This window comes from Chiloscyllium punctatum, chromosome 42 (genome assembly GCF_047496795.1).
Source record: "Chiloscyllium punctatum isolate Juve2018m chromosome 42, sChiPun1.3, whole genome shotgun sequence".
NCBI classification, from domain to species: domain Eukaryota; kingdom Metazoa; phylum Chordata; class Chondrichthyes; order Orectolobiformes; family Hemiscylliidae; genus Chiloscyllium; species Chiloscyllium punctatum.
In genome coordinates this window covers 26,523,446-26,546,509 of record NC_092780.1, presented here as the reverse complement: position 1 = coordinate 26,546,509, position 23,064 = coordinate 26,523,446, and the positions used below count along the sequence as shown (strand labels likewise).

Sequence of the window (23,064 nt, the reverse complement as noted above, 5' to 3'; positions counted from 1 at the left end):
AACCCATCAGGAAAGAATAGAAAGTCACATCAAATGGGTAGATGAGAAAGCACAAGAAGACTGTGAAGATCTAGAATGCCAACATGGTCCTGTTGGACCAAATGACCTATTTCTGTGCAGTGAATGATTTATATAAATTACTTATAGGTTCGTTTGATCTTAGAGTAGCATAAAAGGTCGACACAACATTGAGGGCTGAAAGGCTGGTATTGTGCTGTACTGTTTTATGTTCAATATATTTTGTTCAACTATGAATGCTTGATTTGTTCAAATGTGCCTTTCTGATTAATGAGATTTCATAGAATTTGCATAGATTTCCAAACAATGAGCATCTCTTTATTTCATGTATTACAAATAAATTGCCTTTGTTTTACTTCCACCATATTCATTTCATGGATAATTTCGTACAAGATTATGATGGAATTGAAAGATATTCTAAAATTACTCGAAAGAGTCACCTAGTGTGCAGAAACTGCAACTTCATTGGGATAGTTGATGTGGCAAAATTGAAGAGGAAGACGATAGACACTGATAGAGTTATGGAGATGTACAGCATGGAAACAGACCCTTCAGTCCAACCCATCCATGCCGACCAGATATCCCAACCCAATCTAGTCTCACCTGCCTTAAAAAATAACTAAAATATTTATAGTCTAAAATATGAGATGAAATGAAACCTATACAATTAAAGTTTTTCTGTTGGATCTTAATATATTAAATAACAATAATAGATGTAGTCTGTTCTTTTTTAGATTTACTGATCTTGGTTCTATTTCAGAAGGGAATAAGTTATTCAGACCCCCAAGAATGCAGTACCATACGATAAGATTATGTTTTATCCTAATTTAATCACTCACCCTCACTCCATCTCCTCAATACCCTTGGTTATCAAATATGTGGTCTACCTCAGATTTAAAATTGAGCCGTCATATACTACACCATTATGAGAAGTTAACATCCTTCTTGAATGATCTAACTCTGACAATAACACTATCGGGCATTATTTTCATCCACCAGAAATAGTTTTTCATCATCTATGAATCAATTCCTTTCAAAAATCCAAATAGCCTCAAATTATCTCATATCCTTCAATATTTCAAGGGATATTCCAATGTACATTTAACAGTAACAAAACATCCTCCACCTTGTAAAATGGCTCTCCAGAACTTCAGGTTAATGTACAGTTAGCTGGTTTGATTTTGTTTTATTTCACCATAAAACATTAGTGATCTGTGTATATGGACCCTAAGATATTTTTGGACCTCTATTGTTCCCAGTATTTCAACACTTATCATTTAAAAAATTTTTAAAACAGACTGCCTCACACTTACCTGCGATGAAATTGATGTCCTCATTCACCTAAACTATCGATGTTGTTTTGTAATTTTATGCTTCTGACTAACAACTATGTCACCAATCCATGTGTTATTTATTTGGTGATAAGCTCTTTATTGTATTATTTATGAATAAATATGGAGAATAGTTGAGGTTCTAGCTTAGTTACTTGATCATTCAAATATATTCAAGGGTGAGATTGACTATTTTAATCATCAAGGCAATCAAAGGTTATGGGGAATAAGTTGGAAAGTGGAGTTGAGGACTCAGTTCAACCAAGTGCTCATTAAATGGCAGAGGAGATTTGATGGACTGAATGACCTACTTCTGTTTCCATGTCTTATGGTCTTACCGTTGTAGGACATTGCTCGTAATTTCCTTCCAATTCAAACATGTAACGATTATTTCTACTTCCTGTTTACTGCTGTTGAAATCAATCTCTCAATCGGGTAAATATTTGGTCTTCAATTCTAAAGCTTTAATTTTATCTTGCTGTTTCTTCTACAGAACCTTATAAAATGCTTTCTGAGCATCCATTTAAATGACACCATAGCTGGCTGCTTAAGTAACTTCTTCAAAGTTCTATTAGGTTCAGTCAACCTCAGCTAGCATGGGCTGTATTTTACATGTCTCCACCGGATGTGATTTGACTGGGGAACATAAAATAGATTGGCTAGCTGGCTCAATACCTTCCCATTCACTCCTAGTTGACCCCACAATACACTAGGTGGATGGGTGTCGAAATCTAATGCTCACTTACTGTATTTAAGCAAATAATTAAATGTTAATTTTTTTCTGAACAAGCCAATTAACCTGAATGTTACACTACATTTGCCATAATATAGCTGATTTGAGCAGATAGATGAAGGGGGTGGACAGCTCATTTACAAAGATATTTAAAGGATGAAAAGAAAGAAATGCGTTTGGGAAGGAGAACATCATGTGAATTCTGAAGATAGTAGCCATCTCCCATTCCTTCCTGACTGCCTGTTCTCTTGGGGGAGGTCACAAGGAGACCTCAGGAAAAGGTTGGGTGTGGTTTTCACAGGTCAACCCTGACCCTCCACCAAAATCCTGACCTACACCCCAGACTGGGTCAATGGAGACCAATCCCCTAATCCAGAAGGTAGCCAACCCTTCTTACCTCCTGGTACTTCAGTGACTATAAATTGAGTGTTTAAGGGACTTAATTGGTAGAAGGACAGGAAGGTTGACCATGGACTTTTCTGCTCATAATCTAATTGCTGAGGTGGTGGGGTCAGATATCCCTCAAGTGCAAATAAGCTAGATTATTTGTCCTTCCTGCAGAAAGAAAATTCTGCATAGACTAGCACATACATGATTATTCTTTTAGAGATGAACGTAACACAACATATATACATCTCAAGAGGATCACAGGCTTGTAATTTCTTTGATAATTTGATAGGTTCAACCTAGGCAAGTTGAATTTAAAAGTACTGAGAAGAGGATTTTCAGTTAGCTGAGGCTTTTTAAAGTTGAATTTCCAGGATATTAGTTTTCAGGTGATTTTAAATGTGGAACAGAAATTACTGAAAAAAGCTCAACAGGTCTGGCAGCAAATGTGAAGAGAAATCTGTTAACATTTCGGGTCTGGTGATCCTTCCTCAGAACTGCCGCAGTTCTAAGGAAAGGTCACCGGACCCAAAATGCTATCTCTTTCTCTGCACAGACGCTGTCAGACCTGCTGAGCTTTTCCAGCAATTTCTGTTTTTGTTTCAGATTTACAGCATCCACACTTCTTTCAGTTTTATTAAAGCTTGAACAGGTTGGGAACAGGGGAGGGTGTCGCCATTCATCTTCAACTTTCAAAGTACCTCTCTTCATCACACTGGCCAGATGACGTTCGACTAGCTCAATGCGTTCTGTTGGAACTGTCTTTGCAGAACAGCTTCTAATGGGCTGAGAAGTGGGAGGTGGCATTTAATTCAGATAAATGCGTGGTGCTGCATTTTGGGAAAGCAAATCTTAGCAGGACTTATACACTTAATGGTAAGGTCCTAGGGAGTGTTGCTGAACAAAGAGAGCTTGGAGTGCAGGTTCATAGCTCCTTGAAAGTGGAGTCGCAGGTAGATAGGATAGTGAAGAAGGCGTTTGGTATGCTTTCCTTTGTTGGTCAGAGTATAGAGTATGGAGGTTGGGAGGTCATGTTGCGGCTGTACAGGACATTGGTTAGGTCACAGTTGGAAGATTGCGTGTAATTCTGGTCTCCTTCCTATTGGAAAGATGTTGTGAAACTTGAAACGGTTCAGAAAAGATTTACAAGGGGTGTTGCCAGGGTTGGAGGACTTGAGCTATGGGGAGAGGCTGAACAGGCTGGGACTGTTTTCCCTGGAGCGTCGGAGGCTGAGGGGTGACCTTATGGAGGTTTACAAAATTATGAGGGGCATGGATAGGATAAATAGGCAAAGTCTTTTCCCTGGGGTCAGGGAGTCCAGAACTAGAGGGCATAGGTTTAGGGTGAGAGGGGAAAGATATAAAAGAGACATAAGGGGCAACTTTTTCACGCAGAGGGTGGTATGTGTATGGAATGAGCTGCCAGAGGATGTGGTGGAGGCTGGTACAATTGCAACATTTAAGAGGCATTTGGATGGGTATATGAATAGGAAGGGTTTGGAGGGATATAGGCTGGGTGATAGCAGGTGGGTCTGGATTGTGTTGGGATATCTGGTCGGTATGGACTGGTTGGACCGAAGGGTCTGTTTCCGTGCTGTACATCTCTGTGACTCTAGGTCAAATTGCTTTCTTCATCAAGTGACTTCCACACGTTCAAGGGATAAGGAAAGTGAAAATACTAAAGACAAGCTTGCAGGTGACACAAAAATAGGTGGAACGTTAGCACCTGAAGGTGGTGAGGATAACACGCACTCTCTGCAAAGCGATGGATAAGGATTAAGTGAGTGAGCGAAATCTTAGCAAATGGAAAATTATGTGGGAAAATGAACACTGCACTTTGGCAGGATGAAAAGGGTATCTGAACATTATTTAAGTGGAAGAAGCTACAGAAAAGATGGACTGGGAATCCTCATGCATGAATTCCAAAAGTGAGCACACAAGTTCAGTAGATAACAGGGAAGGCAAATGGAACGCTGGCCTTTATTTCAAAGCAAATGGAATATAAAAGTAGTGATAGCAAGTTTTGAGATTTGTAGCTCATGTTGGGGTTCTGGATGTAAGTTTGCTCGATGAGCTGGAAGGTGCATTTTCAGACATTTCATCACCATACTAAGTAACATCATCGTTGAGCCTCCAGTGAAGCACTGGTGTTATGACCTGCTTTCTATTTATGTGTTTAGGTTTCCTTAAGTTGGTGATGTCATTTCCTAAATGGGTTTTGTCATTTCCCATTCTTTTTCTCAGAGAGTGGTAAATGGGGTCCAAGTCGATGTGTTTGTTGGGAGAGTTCTGGTTGGAATGTCTTGCTTCTAGGAATTCTTGTTCATGTCTGTTTGGCTTGTCCTAGGATGGATGTGTTATCCCAGTTGAAGTGGTGTCCTTCCTTATCTGTTTGTAAGGATACAAGTGATAGTGGGTCATGTCTTTTTGTGACTAGTTGATGTTCATGTATCCTGGTGGCTAGTTTTCTGCCTGTTTGTCCAATGTAATGTTTGTTACAGTTCTTCCAAGTTATTCTGTAAATGATGTTAGTTTTGCTTGTTGTCTGTAGAGGGTCTTTTTAAGTTCATTAGCTGCTGTTTAGTGTGTTGGTGGGTTTGTGGGCTACCATGATGCCAAAGGGTGTGAGTAGTCTGGCAGTCATTTCTGAGATATCTTTGATGTAGGGAACAGTAGCTAGGGTTCCTGGATGTGTTTTGTCTGCTTGTTTGGGTTTGTTGATGAGAAATTGGCGGACTATGTTCATTGGGTACTCGTTCTTTTTGAATACGCTGTATAGGTGATTTTCCTCTGTGCTGCAGTGTGTGGTGGCTCGTTGGAATAATGTTCTAATGCAACTTTGTTTGTGGGTGTTGGGATGATTGCTTCTGACATTCCTAGATGTTGCAGTAGAGCAAACAGCCAATGGGGAACTTCAAACCAGTATCTACAGGAAAACAACATGTATGGACCATCTATTGAACTACAGAAGAGGAAGGACACCACTTCGACTGGGACAACACATCCACCCCAGGACAAGCACATAAATAGAAAGCAGGTCATAACACCAGTGCTTCATCGGAAGCTCACTGGTGATGTTACCCAATATGGTGACAAAACATGCAAAAGTGAATCTTCCAGCTCAGTGAGCAAACTTACATCCATAAAGTTAAAAATCACACAACACCAGGTTATAGTCCAACAGGTTTATTTGGAAACGCTAGCTTTTGGAGCACTGCTCCTTCATTAGGTGGAGTATAAGATCGTAAGACACAGAATTTATAACAAAAGTTTACAGTGTGTTGTAACTGAAATTATACATTGAAAAAGACTTGGATTGTTTAAGTCTCTCATCTTTTAGAATGAACATTTTTGGTTTCAGTTCTTTCGTATGTAAATTGTAGAAATTTTTTAAAGTTACATTTTCAAGTGAACTTTAACAATTGATGTCATGTCAGCCCAGATAATGCATTTAAGGTGTGGGGTGCCCTGTGCCACAATGTTCAGACTGATTCTAATCTAAAAAACGGACTTACAGAATCTTACATGGATTCATGCACTTTTTGAGCAAAATAAAATGTAATTCTGCAAGTGCAAATTCACCTCACCAGCTTATATGTGTGTGTGTGTGGGGTTATGAGTGTCTGTGAGATGGTGTGTGAGTGTAAAGTGGTATAAATCTGTGAGAGGATGCATGTGTGCGTGTGAGTGTATGAGAGACAGCTGGCATATGAGAGATGGTCTGTGTGTGTATGGACCTGTTAGAGTGTCTGTGAATGTGCATCTGTTTGTTTGTGTGTCTGCGTGTAGTGCAGTGGGGTCACTTGTAGCGTGACATGAACCCAAGGTCTCAGTTGAGGCCATCCCCATGGGCCGAACTTGGCTATCAGTCTCTGCTCGGCCACTTTGCGTTGTTGCCTGTCCCAATGTCAGCCTTGGAGGACAGTCACCCAAATGTCTGAGGTCAAATGTCTCGGACTGTTGAAGTGTTCTCTGACTGGGAGGGAACGTTCATGTCTGTTGATTGTTGTGCGCTGTCCATTCATCAGTTGCCGTAGCCTCTGCAAATGCCTTAGGGCATCCTTGCCTGCAGTGTATGAGATACATAACGTTGGCTGAGTCGCATGAGTACCTGCCACCTACATGGTGGGAGGTGTCCCCAAGTGTAATGGTGGTATCTGTGTCGACACTCTGACACGTCTTGCAGCATCTACCGTGATAAGGTTGTAATGGTGTTGTCCTGCATACATCTATAAAAATAGCGAGTTTTTGTGAAAGTTATACAGGGCACTTGTCAGACAGTAGCTGGAGTGCAGTGAACAGTTTTAGGCCTCTTGGCTAAGGAAAGGTAGACTGGCATTGGAGGTAGTCCAGAAAACGTTCACAAGGCTGATACCAGGCATGGAGGGACTGTGTTATGAGGAGAGGTTGGCCCTATACTTAGTGGAGTTTAAATGAACAAGATGTGGCCTTATTGAAACATATCAGATTCTTAGGGGACTGGACAAGTTAGATGCGAACAGGTTGTTTCTCTTTGTAAAAAAAAAAGTATAGATTCAGAGGCCATTATCTCAGAAGAAGGAACTACACCATGGGTGGCATGGTGGCTTGGTGGTTAGCATTGCTGCCTCACAGCGCCAGGGACACGGGTTCAATTCTCACCTCTGGCAACTGTCTGTGTGGAGTTTGCACATTCTACCCGTTTCTCCGTGAGTTTCCTCTGGGTGTTCTGGTTTCCTCGCACAGTCCAAAGATGTGCAGGCAAGTTGAATTGGCCATGCTGAATTTCCCATAGTATTAAGTGGATTAGTCAGGGGTAAAATGCTGGGGAATGGCTCTTTGGAAGGTCGGTGTGGGCCTGTTTTCACATTGTAGGGAATTTAATCTAATCATTTAAGAAAAAGATGAGGAAAAATTTCTTCTGAGGGTACTGAATCTGTGGAATTCTTCCCTGCAGAGGACAGTTAAGGCTGGGTCGTTAAGACAGATTTTTGAATAGTCAGGGAATCAAGAGGAAAAGGCAGAAAAGTGGAGTTAAGGGCTGTCTGGTCATCCATGATTTCATTAAATGGTAGGGCAGACTCAATGGTCTGAATGACTTCTGTTCCTACACATTCTGGTCCTTCTCCAAAAAATGTTAGACAGTTGAGTCAATAATATATCTTTTGTTGTATATTTCACACCTGGACCCAACCATCTTCAACTGCCTCATCAATAACCCTCCCTTCATCATACGGACAGAAGTGCGAAGATTGCACAATTTTCAGCACAGCTTATGGCTCCTCATATAATGAAATAATCCATGTCCAAACAGAGTCATAGAGATGTACAGTATGGAAACAGATCCTTCGGTCTAACCCGTCCATACCAACCAGATATCCCAACTCAATCTAGTCCCACCTGCCAGCACCCGGCCTATATCCCTCCAAACCCTTCCTATTCATATATCATTCATAGAACAATACAATACAGCACAGAACAGGCCCTTCGGCCCACGATGTTGTGCCGAACTTCTATCCTAGATTAAGCACCCATCCATGTACCTATCCAAATGCCGCTTAAAGGTCGCCAATGAATCTGACTCTACCACTCCCTCGGGCAGCGCATTCCATGCCCCCACCACTCTCTGGGTAAAGAACCCACCCCTGACATCTCCCCTATACCTTCCACCCTTCACCTTAAATTTATGTCCCCTTGTAACACTCTGTTGTACCCGGGGAAAAAGTTTCTGACTGTCTACTCTATCTATTCCTCTGATCATCTTATAAACCTCGATCAAGTCACCCCTCATCCTTCGCCGTTCCAACGAGAAAAGGCCGAGAACTCTCAACCTATCCTCGTACGACCTACTCTCCATTCCAGGCAACATCCTGGTAAATCTTCTCTGCACCCTCTCCAAAGCTTCCACATCTTTCCTAAAGTGAGGCGACCAGAACTGCACACAGTACTCCAAATGTGGCCTAACCAAAGTCCTGTACAGCTGCAACATCACCTCACGACTCTTGAATTCAATCCCTCTGCTAATGAACGATAATACTCCATAGGCCTTCTTACAAACTCTATCCACCTGAGTGGCAACCTTCAAAGATCTATGTACATAGACCCCAAGATCCCTCTGTTCCTCCACCTGACCAAGAACCCTACCATTAACCCTGTATTCCGCATTCTGATTTGTTCTTCCAAAATGGACAACCTCACACTTGGCAGGGTTGAACTCCATCTGCCACTCCTCAGCCCAGCTCTGCATCCTATCTAAGTCCCTCTGCAGCCGACAACAGCCCTCCTCACTGTCCACAACTCCACCTATCTTTGTATCATCTGCAAATTTACTGACCCATCCTTCGACTCCCTCCTCTAAGTCATTAATAAAAATTACAAACAGCAGAGGACCCAGAACTGATCCCTGCGGAACTCCACTTGTAACTGGACTCCATGCTGAATATTTACCATCTACCACCACTCTCTGACTTCTACCGGTTAGCCAGTTTTCTATCCAATTGGCCAAATTTCCCTCTATCCCATGCCTCCTGACTTTCCGCATAACCCTACCATGGGGAACCTTATCAAATGCCTTACTAAAATCCATGTACACTACATCCACTGCTCTACCCTCATCCACATGCTTGGTCACCTCCTCGAAGAATTCAATAAGACTTGTAAGGCAAGACCTACCCTTCACAAATCCGTGCTGGCTGTCCCTAATCAAGCAGTGTCTTTCCAGATACTCGTAAATCCTATCCCTCAGTACCCTTTCCATTACTTTGCCTGCCACAGAAGTAAGACTAACTGGCCTGTAATTCCCGGGGTTATCCCTATTCCCTTTTTTGAACAGGGGCACAACATTCGCTACTCTCCAGTCCCCTGGTACCACCCCAGTTGCCAGTGAAGACGAGAAGATCATTGCCAACGGTACTGCAATTTCCTCTCTTGCTTCCCACATAATCCTAGGATATATCCCGTCAGGCCCGGGGGACTTGTCTATCCTCAAGTTGTTCAAAATGCTTATCAGTCTGTTTCACACTCTCCTCTTCAACAATACGGTCCCTCTCGTTCGTAAATACTGAAGAGAAGTACTTGTTCAAGACCTCTCCTATCTCTTCCGACTCAATACACAGTCTCCCACCACTGTCCTTGATCGGACCTACCCTCGTTCTCGTCATTCTCAGGTTTCTCACATATGCATAGAATGCCTTGGGGTTATCCTTGATCCTATCCGCCAGGGATTTTTCATGCCCTCTCTTAGCTCTCCTAATCCCTTTCTTCAGGTCCCTTCTGGCTATCCTGTATCCCTCCACTGCTCTGTCTGAACCTTGTTTCCTCAACCTTATGTAAGCCTCCTTCTTCCTCTTTACTAGACATTCAACCTCCCTCGTCAACCAAGGCTCCCTCACACGACCATTTCTTTCCTGCCTGATCGGTACATACATATCAAGGACACGTCGTATCTGCTCCTTGAAAAAGTCCCACATTTCCACCACATCCTTCCCTAACAGCCTATGCTCCCAACGTATGCTCCTCAAATCCTGTCTTACAGCATCGTAATTTCCCTTCCCCCAATTGTAAAATCTACCTTGTTGTGCGCACCTATCTCTCTCCATAACCAAGGTGAAAGTCACAGAATTGTGGTCGCCATTACCAAAATGTTCACCCACCAACAAGCCCACCACTTGTCCCGGTTCGTTACCGAGTACCAAATCCAATATGGCCTCCCCTCTGGTTGGACAATCTACATACTGCGTTAGAAAAGCTTCCTGGACACACTGCACAAACACCGCCCCATCCAATCTACTTGATCTAAAGAGCTTCCAATCAATATTTGGGAAGTTGAAGTCGCCCATGACTACGACCCTGTGGCTTCTGCACCTTTCCAAAATCTGTTTCCCAATCTGTTTCTCCACATCTCTGCTGCTATTGGGGGGCCTATAATAAACACCCAATAAGGTGACTGCACCTTTCCTATTTCTGACTTCAGCCCATACTACCTCGAGAGGCAGATCCCCCTCAAACTTCCTTTCTGCAGCCGTTATACCATTTCTAATTAGCAATGCCACCACTTTTAAATATTGCAATTGTACCAACCTCCACCACTTCCTCTGGCAGCTCATTCCATACACGTACCACCCTCTGAGTGAAAATGTTGCCCCTTAGGTCTCTTGTATATCTTTCCCTTCTTATGCCCTAAACCTATGCCCTCTAGCTCTGGAATTCCCCACCCCAGGGAAAAGACTTTGTCTATTTATCTTATGCATGCCCCTCATAATTTTGTAAACTTCTATAAGGTCACCCCTCAGCTTCCGACACTTCAGGAAAAACAGCCCCAGCCTGTTCAGCCTCTCCCTGTAACTCAAATCCTACAACCCTGGCAACATCTTTGTAAATCTTTTCTGAGTCCTTTCAAGTTTCAAAACATCATTCCGACAGGAAGGAGACCAGAATTGCATGCAATATTCTAACAGTGGCCTAACCAATGTCCTGTACAGCTGCAATATGACCTCCCAACTCCTGTACTCAATACTTTGACCAATAAAGGAAAGCATACCAAACACCTTCTTCACTATCCTATCTACCTGCGACTCCACTTTCAAGGAGCTATGAACATGCACTCCAAGGTCTCTTTGTTCAGCAACATTCCCCAAGACCTTACCATTAAGTGTATAAGTCCTGCTAAGATTTGCTTTCCGAAAATGCAGCACCTCGCATTTATCTAAATTAAACTCCATCTGCCACTTCTCAGCCCATTGGCTCATCTGGTCAAGATCCTGGTGTAATCTGAGGTAACCCTCTTCGCTGTACACTAACCTCCAATTTTGGTGTCATCTGCAAACTTACTAACTGTACCTCTTATGCTCACATCCAAATCATTTATGTAAATGAAAAAACGTAGAGGGCCCAGCACCGATCCTTGTGTCACTCCGCCGGTCACAGGTCTCCATTCTGAAAACAACCCTCCACCACCACCCTCTGTCTTCTACCTGGAGCCAGTTCTGTATCCAAATGTCTAGTTCTCCTGTATTCCATGAGATCTAATCTTACAAACCAGTCTCCCATGAGGAACCTTGTTGAACGCCTTACTGAAGTCCATATAGATCACATCTACTGCTCTGCCCTCATCATTCCTCTTTGTTACTTCTTCAAAAAACCCAATCAAGTTTGTGAGACATGATTTCCTACAGACAAAGCCATGTTGACTATCCCTAATCAGTCCTTGCCTTTCCAAATACATGTACATCCTGTCCCTCAAGATTCCTTCCAACAACTTGCCCACCACCGATGTCAGGTTCACTGGTCTATAGTTCCCTGGCTTGTCCTTCCCACACTTTTTCAACAGTTATCCAACGTCTAGTCTTCCGGCACTTCATCTTTGACTATTGATGATAAAATATCTCAGCAAGAGGCCCAACAATCACTTCCCTGGCTTCCCACAGAGTTCTAGGGTACACCTGATCAAGTCCTGGCGATTTATCCACTTTTATGTGTTTCAAGACATCCAGCACTCTCTAATATGGACATTTTTCACGATGTCACCATCTATTTCCCTACGTTCTATATCTTCCATGTCCTTTTCCATCGTAAATACGGATGCAAAATACACATTTGGTATCTGCCCCCATCTCCTGCGGCTCCACACAAAGGCTGCCTTGCTGATTTTGAGCGGCCCATTCTCTCCCTAGCTACCCTTTTGTCCTTAATGTATTGTAAAAACCCTTTGGATTCTCCTTAATTCTATTTGTCAAAGATATTCATGCTCCCTTTTTGTCCTCCTGATTTCCCTCTTACGTATACTCCTATTGCCTTTATACTTTTCTAAGGATTCACTCGATCTATCTTGTCTTTGCCTGTCATATGCTTCCTTCTTTTTCTTAACCAAACCCTCAATTTCTTTAGTCATCCAGCATTCTCTATACCTACCAGCCTTTCCTTTCACCCTAACAGGAATATACTTTCTCTGGACTCGTTATCTCATTTCTGAAGGCTTCCCATTTTCCAGCCATCTCTTTACCTGCGAACATCTGTCTCCAATCAGCTTTTGAAAGTTCTTGCCTAATACCGTCAAAATTGGCCTTTCTCCAATTCAGAACTTCAACTTTTAGATCTGGTCTATCCTTTTCCATCACTATTTTAGATCTAATAGAATTATGGTTGCTGGCCACAAAGTGCACCACCACTGACACCTCAGTCACCTGCCCTGCCTTATTTCCCAAGAATAGGTCAAGTTTTGTACCTTCTCGAGGAGGTACATCCACATACTGAATCAGAAAATTGTCTTGTACACACTTAAGAAATTCCTCTCCATCTAAACCCTTAACACTATGGCAGTCCCAGTCGATGTTTGCAAAGTTAAAATCCCCTACCTTAACCACCCGATGATTCTTACAGATAACTGAGATCACCTTACAAATTTGTTTTTCAATTTCCCTCTGACTATTAGGGGGTCTATAACACAATCCCAATAAGGTGATCATCCCTTTCTTATTTCTCAGTTTCACCCAATAAAATCCCTGGATATATTTCCGGGAATATCCTCCCTCTGTACAGCTGTAATGTTACCCCTTATCAAAAACGCCACTCCCCTTCCTTCCTTGCCTCCTTTCTATTCTTCCTGTAGAATTTGTATCCTGGAACATTAAGCTGCCAGTCCTGCCCATCCCTGAGCCATGTTTCTGTAATTGCTATGTTATCCCAGTCCCATGTTCCTAACCATGCCCTGAGTTCACCTGCCTTCCCTGTATGGCCCCTTGCATTGAAATAAAAGCAGTTTAATTTATTAGTCCTACCTTATCCCTGCCTGCCCTGACTGTTTGACTCGCTTCTGTTCTCAACTGTACCAGTCTCACTATCTCCCTGGGTCCCGCCACCCCCATCTTACTAGTTTAATCCTCCCCAGCAGTTCTAGCAAATTTCCCTGCCAGTATATTAGTCCCCTTCCAATTTAGGTGCAATCCGTCCTTTTTGCACAGGTCACTTCTATCCCAAAAGAGATTTCAATGATCCAAAAATGTGAATCCTTCTCTCATACACCAGCTTCTCAGCATGCATTCATCTCCTCTATCCTCCTAATCCTGCCCTCACTAGCTCGTAGCACCGGGAGTAATCCAGATATTACTACTCTTGAGGACCTCTTTTTAAATTCCTGTCTAACTCTCTGTAATCTCCCTTCAGAATCTCAACCTTTTCCCTTCTTATGTCGTTGGTTCCAATGTGGACAATGACCTCTTGCTGGCCCCTCTCCCCTTGAGAACACTCTGCACCCTCTCTGAGACATCCTTCATCCTGGCACCAGGGAAGCAACACACCATTCTGATTTTTTGCTGCTGGCCACAGAAACATCTGTCTGTACTTCGGACTAGAGAGTCCCCTCACACAATTGATCTCTTGGAACCCGACGTACCCTTTGTTGCATTAGAGCCAGTCTCAGTACCAGAAACTTGGCTGCTCGTGCTATGTTCCCCAGTGAATCTATCACCCCCCTACATTTTCCAAAACAGCATACTTGTTTGAAATGGAGATAGTCACAGAAGACTCCTAGACTACCAGCCTACTTCTCTTTACCTTTCCTGGAGTTAACCCATCTATGTGACTGTATCTGAGACTTTCCTCCCTTCCTATAACTGCCATCCATCACATACCATTGCTGTTGCAAATTCCTCATTGCCTTTAACTGTCTCTCCAACCGATCCATTCGATCTGATAGGATTTGCAACCAACAGCATTTATTGCAGATATAATCTGCAGTAACCCATAAACTCTCATTAAACTCCCACATCTGACAAGAAGTGCATATCGCTCTACTAAAGGCCATTTTTCTCCTTCACAATCTACAGACCCAGAAAATAACACTGTCTTATTCCTCTACTAAACACTGCCCCAGGTTAAATTAATAATAATGGCTTATATTTTAAGTTTAATCAAGAGACCTATCTCAAAAAACATATAATCAAGAAAGAATCCACTTTACTCACTACTACAGACTTTCTGTAGGCCACACGTAAAACAATACACTTCTCTGTTTCTGAGCTGTGACTTCGCCCAAACAGTTCCTCCAAGATCAGTTGTGAATTTCACTGTTTGTTAATTTTCCCAGATGCACTCCGATGTCCAGTGATACATGAATTCAAACAGCAAAGGCAGTAACTGTGCAGGTTTTCTCTTTTTTTTTCTCTCTCTCTCTCCTGCACTGTCCTCACCATGTGCTTCCTTTGTCTGCTCTTCTCCCTTTTAAACTGTTGTTGTTTTGACTTTTTTTTTCCAAAGTTCCAAAACAATGCAACAGCATATAAAACAGTAATTGCTGTTCCTGGAATTCGAGGAAATCACCTCCAACACCTAAAATACCTCAAAAAAGGAGCAGCTGTTACAGCCAGAAATTTTTCCTCTATCTTGGATTATCCAGAATTCTTGTCTACTTAGAATGTTTTTACCTTGTAAAGTGAATAGGTTCCATTGCTCTTCTGTAGTAGTAAAGTGCGGCAAAACCTGGGTAATATCAAGCTTAGGCTGACAAGTGGCAACTAACATTCATGACACACAAATAACAGGCAATGTTTATCTCCAATAAGTGACAATCCAATCATCATCCCTTGAATTCAAGGCATTACCATCACAGAATCTCCCATTATCAACATCCTAGGGAGTAGCATTAACCAGAAACTACACTGGAGTAGCCAGATATATACTGTGGCTACAAGAGCAGCTCAGAGGCTAGGAATCCTCCAGCATATAATTCACTTCCTGACTCACCAAAGCCTGCTCACCATCTGCAAGGCACAAGTCAGGAGTATGATGTAATTAACATTCCTCACTTGCCTGGATGAGGAGAGTTCCAACACCAGTCAAGAAGCTTAACACCATCCAGGACAAAGCAGCCTGCTTGACTGGCATCACATCCACTCCTTCCACCATCAATGCTCAGCAGTAGCAGTATGTAACATCTACAAGATGTCCTGCAGAAATTCACCAGCGCTCTTTAGACAGTATCTTTTTATAACCCAGAACGTTTCTATCTAGAACAACAAGGTCATTCGATAAATGGAAATACCACCACCTGTGTGTTGCCCTCCAAGCTACTGACCATACTGACTTGGAAATATATTGCCGTTCCTTCAGTGTCACTGGTAAATATTCCTGGCATTCCCTCCCTAACAGCATGTGGGTCTACCAAAAGCACACAGTCTGCGGTGGGTTAAGAAGACAGCACACTACCACCTTGTCAAGGCAGGCAATAAATGCTGGCCTAGCCAGTGATGCCCACAACCAGAGAATGAATAAAATAAAAACATCTTGAAATTTTGAATCAGACTCTGTCTTGTACTTGGAAGATCTATTTTCAAGAAAAAAAAGATCAATTGGGAAGGCTCCTTTTGTCTTCTCTTAAAACATGAAACAGGGAAACACTGGTCAAGTAACTGTGATGGCCATTATTTTGCTTTAGAATAAATATTAAAATTAGTTTGAAGTTAAGAACATAAAGGGATATATAACAGGTGGTAGTACTGGATAATCTATCAATATCGTATGCAATTCTGGTCTCCATCCTATAGGAAGGATGTTGTGAAACTTAAAGGGTTAAGAAAAGATTTACAAGAACATTACCAGGGTTGAAGGGTTTGAGCTATCGGGAGAGGTTCAATAGACTGGGGCTATTTTTCCTGGAGTGTCAGAGGCTGAGGGGTGACCTTATAGAGGTTTATAAAAACATGAGGGGCATGGATAGGATAAATAGACAAGGTCTTTCCCTGGGTTGGGGGAGTTCAGAACTACAGTGCATAGGATTTAGGGTGAGAGGGGAAAGATTTAAAAGGAACCAAAGGGGCAACTTTTTCATGCAAAGGGTGAATGTGTATGGAATGAGCTGCCACAGGAAATGGTGGAGGCTGGTTCAATTACAACATTTAAAAGGCATCTGGATGGGTACATGAATAGGAAGGGTTTAAAGCGATATGGCCCATATGCTGGCAAATGAGACTAGATTAATTTAGGATATCAGGTCACCATGATGACTTGAACTGAAGGGTCTGTTTCCATGCTGTGCATCTCTATGACTCTATAGTCTGGTGGTTTAAACTGGAAATATTTTACTTCAAAAACAACAAAAATTACTTTTGTTCCCTTAATTATAAAAGAAAAAAATATAATGCCACATGGAGAGACAGCTTCATCAATGAAAATGTGTTCCAGAAGATTAGTTGGAGAAGTTTACAGGACATGGTGATTGAGGGATGACTGAGGGAGGCAAGACATCGGTGGTGCATCAGTAACTAGGGGTCACGGTTTCAATATTATTTGCAAGAGAGCTAGGAGTGAGCTGAGGAAAAACATCTTTACTCAGAGAGTTGTTTGGATTGGAATGTGCTGCCTGGATGGGTAGTGGAGGCAGATTTCATAGAAAGTTTCAATAGCGAGTTGGATATATATTTGAAAATGATGAAGTAGAAGGTTTTGGAGAGTGGGCTGGAGAGAGGCACCTGCTGCCAGTACAAACTCAATCAATCGAATGGCCTCCTTCTGTACCGAAAAATTCTACAACTTCAAATGTCTCCTGGGTGTATGCCTTGCCAGAGAGGCAGTAGAATGAACATGTGTTAGAAGATGATGATGAGGCTGGCCAAAGAAGACTTAGCAAAGTACATTTAAAGAGCATCTTCAGAAGCAGAAGACCACATTGGCTGGTGTGAAAGAGATTGCGATGGATGGGGGAGAAGTGATAAGTATTGCTGTCCATTTCCCACATGGACTGGAGGAGCTAAATCAAAGTAAGTCTGCATAAGTTAATGTAATAAGAAATCCTAAGGGGCTTCACAGAAGCATTATAAATCAAAATATGACATTAACCATATTGAGATATTAGGTAAGCTGAACAAAATTTTACGTAAAGGTAGGTTTTGAGGAGAGTCTGAAATGGGAAAAGTAAAAATGGGGAAGATATTCCAAGTTTTAGAGCATAGACAACTGAAAGTGTAGTCACCAATAGTGAAGTGACTGAAATCTGGGATGCTCGAGAGATCAGAATTAGAGGAGCACATACATCTTCGAGGGTTGTAGCGCTGGAGCAGAGAGGTTTTTAAGTGAGATATCAGTCAGAGAGTAGCAAAGCTTTGGGAGGATTTGAAAAGAAGGATGGGGATTAGGCAACAAAAGCTGGGCAAGTAAATGCTGGCCTCATGGCGATGCTCATATTCCAAGAAATTAGTTTTTAAAAATCCATAAAATTTACTTTGTGTGTGATACACAGGTGTCGAGAACAAATTTCACAATTGTATCTCTTAAGACTTTGGTCTAAACTAAACATAGCTTGGAATGTGCTAGGCAGTCTTCTGAGTTTCGCTGCCCTGTTTTCAGTAATGTGTTTAAAACCAGTTCTCATTGAAGCACAAGCACAAGTAAAAATATAGCCATAGACTCAACTTATATTGCACACAGATGGAATCAATCAAGTGAAATAAATGGGTTCCAGGAGAGCTTGAGGGCAGTCTAAAAATCTCTGGAGGTAACTGACCCTTTTGTATTGATGTATAAAGCTGTTTTCCATCAATGTGGAAGTGACAGCATAGCTGTGCCCTTGAGTTCAATGCATATTCGGTGATTTATACTTTTAAGACTTAGTTGTGCTTTAAAAAAAAATCAACTTCAGGCCAGGTTTCATGCTAGTTCTCTTGGAAAAATCCTCTGATGGGGTGCTATTTGCTATCAGACATTTACCTATGATGTTCTGTATTTGCCTGTTGGTAGATGTGCAAACTGAAGCTGCATAATTTCTCCTCCCAATTTTTCTGCTTTTCCTCCAAAACAGAGTACTGTATGAAACATTTCTTATGTGTGTAGAATCATGGAGATAATTCACATCTAAAAAATGGATTAAAAAGACTGGCATTTTTATAGTTTACAAATTTAGGATGTCCCAAAGTGCTGCACAGCTAACTGATTATTTTTGAAGTGTAGTCAATGTTATAGGAAACAGTACATGTAGGAAATGTGCACCTAATATATGCACACCAAATTACACACAGCAAGCAACTGGATAATGACCAGATCATCTATTTTCAGTGATGTCAGTTATATATGAATTCAACACATGTATTTCAATTTTTAAATCAGTTTCCCATGTGCCAGCTTCTTTTCATTTACATCGTATCGATGTTAAAAAGTATTATATCTTGAAAGACCAGCAGGTGGCATTCAAAATCCAATTATTATGTCAATCTGAAATTAGATTTTGAATTTTTATTTTTTTTTAGGAACTAAGAATGAAAAGTATTACTGTGCAATAAACTGTATACCACAAATAAAAGGGCCCAAATCAAGGGGATAACAATCTTTCAAAGGTAAACATACTATGAAAATATTTGACCTTCCCAAGGTAGTTATTTCAGCCTTTTCTCCAAGGTTAGAAGATAAACAGGAGAAAAGCCCTTCCATCTCTCTTAATTTATCATTTATTAAATAATTCTACATTTTTGCTGCTACCACCCTACAAGAAAACCAATTTATATATTAACCTAGTAAAACATCCCAAGAGACTTCATAGGAATGCAAACAAACAAAATTTGACACTAAGTCACCTATTAGGACATGTGACCCAAAGACAGATATCGTTTTTCAAAACATTTGTAAGGAAGATAGAGGTAGAGGGGGTTCCAGTGGCCTGGGCCCAGGAAACTGAAAGCATGACCACTAGTGGCAGTGTAATTAAATCTGGGGTATGCAGAATAGATATACGTAGATATCGTGGAATAGAAGTTGAGAAGGATATGGAGACAGGGGGACAGGGTCATGGAGGGACTAAAACAAAGATCAAAATTTTAAATTTGATGTGGTTGCTGGGCTGTAAGTAAATGTAGGTCAACAGGACTCATAGGTATACGGTCTTGATGCAAATTCGGATATGAGCAACAGAGATTTGCATGAGTTCAAGTTGGGAAGTGTCGAAGGTGTGAGACTGGCTCAGAGACTTTTGAAATAGTCAAATCTACCAGACAGTCATGATGAGAGCTTCAGCAGTAGATGAACTAAGTTGGAGATTGAGAATGTTACATGAATGGAAATGATGATCTTGGAATAGAACGTATAGGTGATAGGAAGTCTATCTCAGAGACAAGTAGCAGACAAAATTGTGAACTTGCTGGTTCAGAGTCGAGCAGTGACCAGAAGTAGGGATGGACTTGGTGGCTCTCTCATAGCTTATTCAAGGATAAGAGAGAGTAAACCAGCCCATGAGTTCATCATTGATCCAATTGCTTCTAGAGTAAAAAATGTGACCCTACCTATTAACACTGTGGGTTTAAACATACAGTATTTGTTTGCCGTCTTCTATGCTGCTATACAAATTGAATAAGATGGATGTCTTGTGTAATCCTTTACAAAGATACTGAAATTTTCACTCTTAAGATAAAAGTAAATCAGACTGTGATGCCTGAATTTTGATCAGCTGATGGAAGTCTGAAACATATCAATGTGCTATTGGCAACAAAAGTCTGATGCCCACATTTGTTAAAAGCATTGTTGGGTAAACACTGTGTTAGTTTTCCAAGACTCCAAAAGGCATAATAGATTCTCAGTAAATCTTATTTGGATTGTTTGAATTCAAGATGATTTCAAGGAAGCTAAACAACACACTATCAAACAACACAGATTTCCTGTTATAATGCTGAGATGATGTGGAGGTGCTGATATTGGACAAAGTTAAAATCATACAACACCAGGTTGTAATCCAACAGATTTATTGGAAAGTACAAGCTTTCGGAGTGCTGTTCCTTCATCAAGTACTGTGGCTAGTGGGGCAGGATTCTGTGTCCTACGATCCTGTCCCACCATCTACCTAACGAAGCAGCACTGCTCTGAAAGCTTGTACTTCAAAATCCTATAACCTGGTGTTGTGTGATTTTTAACTTAATGCTGAGATTGTCCATCAAGTCCTCGGTCTGATTCATTTTTAATTCCTGCAAAAACTGAGTCAAAGGTTTGCTTAAATTTATAGTTGTGAGGATAACAAATTTTCAGTTAGTCTTCTGCATCTGTATATATTACGGTGAATGCCAGAATTCTGAAAGTTTATCAATCTAAAATGTTGTGATTACTTCTTTCTTCATAGAGGCTGGAAGATCCAATGAGTTTTTTTTTGTCCAGCAGTTGCAGTTTTGGTTTCTGTACGATCTTATTGGTGTATACATAAAGTGGGATAAATATGAATGTCCACGTCGGAGAGAAATAATAAAATAAACTGTAGATCGGAAATAAAAACAGAAATTGTTAGAGAGACTCAGCAGGTTTGGTAGAGACAAACAGAGTTAATGCTTTGAGTCTGTTATGACTTCTCTTCGGGAGGATTATTCTATTTCGTTGCTCCTCGGTTCTCTGAGCCATTCCAGGGAAGCTTGAGGAATACCTGCCTCAGCACTCACTTGTAAACAAAACACTGTCCTACCCTCCCATTCTGCCGAAAGGCCATCGACCTGAAACGTGAACACTGTCGTTATCTCCAGGGGGGGTGGTGGTACCATGGCGCTGCTGTGTGTTCCTCCAACCTGAGGCCGACCTGGTGCACGTCCCCGCCAGGCGGAACGGAAAGCGCGAAGCACCCGGAACGCCAATGCTATTACCTTCCGCTCGGACCGGAAGTGGCGGAAAACAACAACGGCCAACGGCGCGAGCGGCTCGGGATTGTGTTTTTTTTGGGTGTGTGAAGAAACGGAGCCGTTCCCCCGGTGAGCGAGAAGTGTTTTTGCTAAAGGGGAGGAGGACGATGCCGCGGAGGAAGGTGAGCGTCCCTATAGGCCGCGGCTGCATTTCATTCTCACCCTCCATTCCCCGGGCGGCAGGATTTATTGTAATCCTCTCGCCACCACCTTTCTCCATCCTCCTCCTCCTGCTTCCCGGCGATTTGTTTTTCCGCCGGAATCTCGCGGGGAGGGAAGGCTCCAGGCCTCCCTCATCCCTTGACGGTCCGGGCGTGCTATTTTTAAGGGAGGGCGAGAGAGGGATTGGGACGGGACGGCACCTCGCTGTTTTCCTGCCGGCCCGTGGAAAATACGAGAAGCCGCTGCTTGGCGCCGGGCCCTGGCAAGGTCCGAGTGGCTCGTGGTTCCGCCCCTCGCTCTTCCTATTGGCACCGGCCTCTGTCAATCAAGGCCGCACAGCGACCTCTCGCCATATGATTGGTTGACGCGGAGTCTTCGCCCCGCCCCCGGCTCTGCTGGCGGGTCGAAGCGGTTTGTGCAAAAGCAGCAGCAGCTGCTGCTCCTGTGCAATGGGGGCTGGGCAAGGCACCACAGCACTGAACATAATTGCAGTTTGGTTGGCTGACCAGTGGTAAACGATCAGTATTGCCGCACAGTTATAAGTTGTTGTATGCAACCAACATAACCGAATGCAATGGGTTTTTAGCTATTGCTGTCTGTCTGGGGGACCACACGCCCAATAAGAAGTTACAGTGGTTGAGAAGAAATCAGTGCTTAGATTAGTTTAATTAATTAAATATCCACATACAGTATCTTAACTACACGTTCTTAATTTTTTTCATGTTTCTGATTGCTAACAACAATATTTTATTTTTTCATTATTTTGAGCCTTTGCTTTCCTCTGACCCAGCCTGTTTGGTTTTTCAGTCATAAAGTAAAAATGAAGAGTTGCATCTTTCACAACTTCAGGATGTTCCAAACTGTTTACAGTCAATGAAGTATTTTTTTGAAGCGAAATCACGAAGCAACATAGCCATGTGTGAGCACAGCAAGCTCTCACGAATAATAGCAGGTTTATGAATAGTTTATCTGTTTTCTATGATGTTACGCGAGGGATAATATTGACCAGGACATTGGGCCTAACCCCTTGTACTTTGAAAGAATGTCATTTAAGGTTCTTGCGAAGATCTGTGGCTTGGGTTGTGGACAAGGTGGTTGGTTAGCTCGCCAAGCTGTTGGGTTATTAGGCTGATGTTTTGTTACCACATCGAGTAACATCTGTGTGACTTCTGTTAAGCACTGTTGTTCTGTCCAGCTTGATGTCGTGCTCCTGTCTGTTGAGGTGAATGTCACTTCCAGGTTTTCTCTGCAGCAGTTTGTACACAGGGCCTATCTATGTGTTTATTGATGGTCTTTATGGTTGAACTCTCTTACATGTCTCTGGTTGGCCTGTCCTAGGACAGTAACTTTGTCATAGGTGAATTGATGGCCCTCTCGGTCTGTGTGTGTGGAGATGAGGAAGAGTGGATCATGTCGTTCAGTAGCCAGTTGGTGTTTGTGAAGTTGGATAACTAGTTTTCTACCTATTTATCCAATATAGTGCTTGTTGCAGTTGTTGAAAGGGATTTTGTGTACCAGATTAGTCCTACATGCTCTGGGTATGGGCTGCTAGACATCATGGTAGAATGGATGACCAACGGAGGATTTACAATCACAGTATACAGGGACTCCACTCACACGGACCAGATCCTCAATTACAATAGCAACCACTCCAACATCCACAAACAGAGCTATAACACACTGAAACACAACAGAACTGCGCAAAGACTAGGAACACTTATACAAAATCTTTGCTAACAGTGGATACCCCATCAACTTCATCCTCGATACCTTTCCAACAGTCAATGCCAAATGAACACTGTACCTACCAACATGCTGACCACCC

General features: G+C 42.1%; 1 protein-coding gene and 1 long non-coding RNA gene across 7 annotated transcripts in view; one reads left to right on the top strand and one right to left on the bottom strand.

Annotated features, from left to right (window-relative positions):
* Positions 1-5,639: 5,639 nt before the first annotated feature.
* Positions 5,640-20,956, bottom strand: LOC140465843 (uncharacterized). The gene is made up of 2 exons (XR_011955166.1): positions 20,844-20,956; positions 5,640-6,698 (listed from the first exon to the last, which is right to left on the bottom strand). It is a non-coding gene; the product is annotated as an uncharacterized lncRNA (long non-coding RNA).
* Positions 20,957-21,016: 60 nt separating this feature from the next.
* Positions 21,017-23,064, top strand: part of kat7b (K(lysine) acetyltransferase 7b) — an 82,970-nt gene continuing 80,922 nt past the window's right edge. For 2 of the 6 annotated variants that reach the window (XM_072561677.1, XM_072561676.1), the window contains exon 1: positions 21,017-21,199. In XM_072561677.1, coding sequence (XP_072417778.1) covers positions 21,032-21,199 — 168 coding nt within the window. In that variant the 5' untranslated portion in view covers positions 21,017-21,031. The remainder of the gene's footprint in view (positions 21,200-23,064) is intronic. The other 4 variants (XM_072561678.1, XM_072561682.1, XM_072561679.1 and 1 more) reach the window with 4 other exon arrangements.